The sequence below is a fragment of the Austrofundulus limnaeus genome, unplaced genomic scaffold, assembly GCF_001266775.1.
Source record: "Austrofundulus limnaeus strain Quisiro unplaced genomic scaffold, Austrofundulus_limnaeus-1.0 Scaffold1307, whole genome shotgun sequence".
Lineage (NCBI taxonomy): Eukaryota > Metazoa > Chordata > Actinopteri > Cyprinodontiformes > Rivulidae > Austrofundulus > Austrofundulus limnaeus.
The window spans coordinates 48968-51266 of NW_013953709.1; the positions used below are offsets into that span (position 1 = coordinate 48968).

The 2299-nt window shown below is 35.0% G+C and overlaps 1 protein-coding gene across 1 annotated transcript in view; it reads right to left on the reverse strand.

The window, feature by feature from the left end:
• The window catches only part of LOC106534926 (WAS/WASL-interacting protein family member 2), a gene marked incomplete in the record, with an annotated part of 39117 nt that overhangs the window by 4971 nt on the left and 31847 nt on the right, over positions 1-2299 (reverse strand). Inside the window, 1 exon segment of the mRNA XM_014031728.1 lies at positions 1291-1392. Within this exon segment, the coding sequence (XP_013887182.1) occupies positions 1291-1392 (102 nt within the window).

A 2299-nucleotide genomic window follows, 5' to 3' on the forward strand; every position in this document is an offset into this window, starting at 1 on the left:
TGTAAAAACACTAATAATAGAAATATTTTTCTATTATTAGTGTTTTTACAGTTTGAATAAACATATTTGCTGAGGCATCCTCCCATTTGAGGTGTTCTTGTGAGTTCATTAACCAGCATCTGTTTGGTTACCAGTGAAAACATCATCCTAAAATAATCACATAACTCAATTTTGCCAACAAAGGACTTTGGCTTGACTTTGGACATGGCTTAAAATAAACTGGCAAACACTAAAACTAAGGATATTCCATCTATAATTTCAGTTAGTTTTAGTTAGTTTTGTAAAAGGATTATACAGTTTCAGTTAGTTATCTTTTTTTAATTTTATTACAGTTTATTTTAGTTAACTAAAATGTTTTTTCAATTTCAGTTTTTCTTATTTAGTTAGTTTTAGTTGACTAATAACCCTGCTGCATTCTGAGCTTGGTCAAATGTAAAACTGTATACCTTCAGTGGGATACAGTAAACAACATTTTTTTTACAATGTTATGCTAAAATAGTACACACAAATTTGTTGGTGCAYATATTAATCTTTTTAGTCATGTTTCCAACTAAGTGTCTGACCTGAATAAGTAAGACAGGAGCTTTTTCATCAGTCATTTGGCCTGTTTCAAGAGAACAACCAACTGCTGGGTAGTTTGGTGTCATTGTGTGCTCCACACTGAGCAGCAGAGAGCGGTCTGAGCAGCTCACAGAGAAGATTATACATATTCATGTTAAACATAAAGGCTTCCAAGAAGCTTTGTGTTCCTCTGACCACAGCTAATAAAATCATAGAAAAATTTAAACTCCATAGGACTGCAGCCCACTTCCTTTGATGTGGACACAAGAGGAAATGCAACYCMAGTCMATCAACATATAATGCGAATAGAAACAAATTAACCAAGAATATTATCCAAAACCAATCAAGCTGAACTCCGAGACCAAAGTGTGTCCCTTTCTGTCACATTTTCAATCATAATGATGGAAGAGCAACCTGTAGGCTCCACTGTCAGCAGAAAAACACAAAAAAYAAACAGTAATTCTCCAAAATGCTTCTAGACAGGAACACACATTTATCTGGACCTGAAAGTACAAAACTGGATGTTTTTTGGCTACTGTCACATCAGTTGTGTTGTTTTATTATCATGAAAGGTACCAACAAATATATATACGACGCTGTTTTAAAGTGTCTGTGTTTATGGATGTAGCAACATTTCAAACTATTTTACAGTTTTTTTTTCCCTTAAAAGCACAGATTTTAACCTCAGATGCTTATTTAAAAAGACAAACTGTAGTTATTTTTCCTTACTCTTTTCGGTTCTGCTGGGGTAGACCTTGTTAAATGGCCTGTAATCCTCTGGAGGTGGAAGGTCTTCAACAGGATGGAAGTTGAACTTGGATTCAAAATCATCTGAGGGAAAACAAACAAACAAACAAACAAATGTTTGATTAGGAATTGGGTTACAAAACAGAATGAGACAAAGCTGGAGCCTGCAAACAAGCTTATTTATTTTGTGAACAGAACMGGAACCACAGAAATAAGAAAGTCAAATATTCAAACTCAGAAAATATCTATTTAGGAGTAAGAACATTTWATTGGTCAAATGACCAGTAATCAACTCGAGAGCTTCTTTTGCTTGAATTAAGTTTAGGATCTCATCTACACCCTAATAATGTTTTGAAGTTTTGAATGGCTGGTGGATTTATTTCCCCACAGAGTGGATTCAGACCCTCGCTTTTTGCTATTTTAATATGTTGAAGCCTGATGATCAATAGTTTGTTTTACCAATGGTGGAGACATATTGTAGACACCAGTGGTGGGTACAGTTCCCCTAGAGCACTAAAGTGCTAATAGGGGAACTAATTTCTTGATTAGTGCTTTAGGGCTTTTGCTATTTTTTAAATTCGTTAGTGGATTAGCACTTGCTAAATTTATGGGCTAAATTTAGAAGCACTAACTGAGGCCTTTAAACGTTATTGATCAACATTATTGTTCACAGTTGAGGGTGAAAGCTGTCACATTTTGTTCATGTGTGTGTCACTTATTTATCTACAAATTCACATGTCAAACACAAGGCCTGCGGGCCAAATGTGGCCTGCAGGTGACTCCCATTTGGCCAATCAAGGGCACTAAGTGACAACAGTCTGCACACAGTAAATATTGTCTCATGTTGACTAAAGAATGTTTCATGTGTCAATTGGGTTATTTTAGTGCTTTAGAATTAGCTTTTGCTAAATCTTTCAATGTGTTAGTGCTTTAGAATTAGGGACCTAAATATTTGACTTAGTGCTTTAGAATTAGGGACCTAAATATTTGA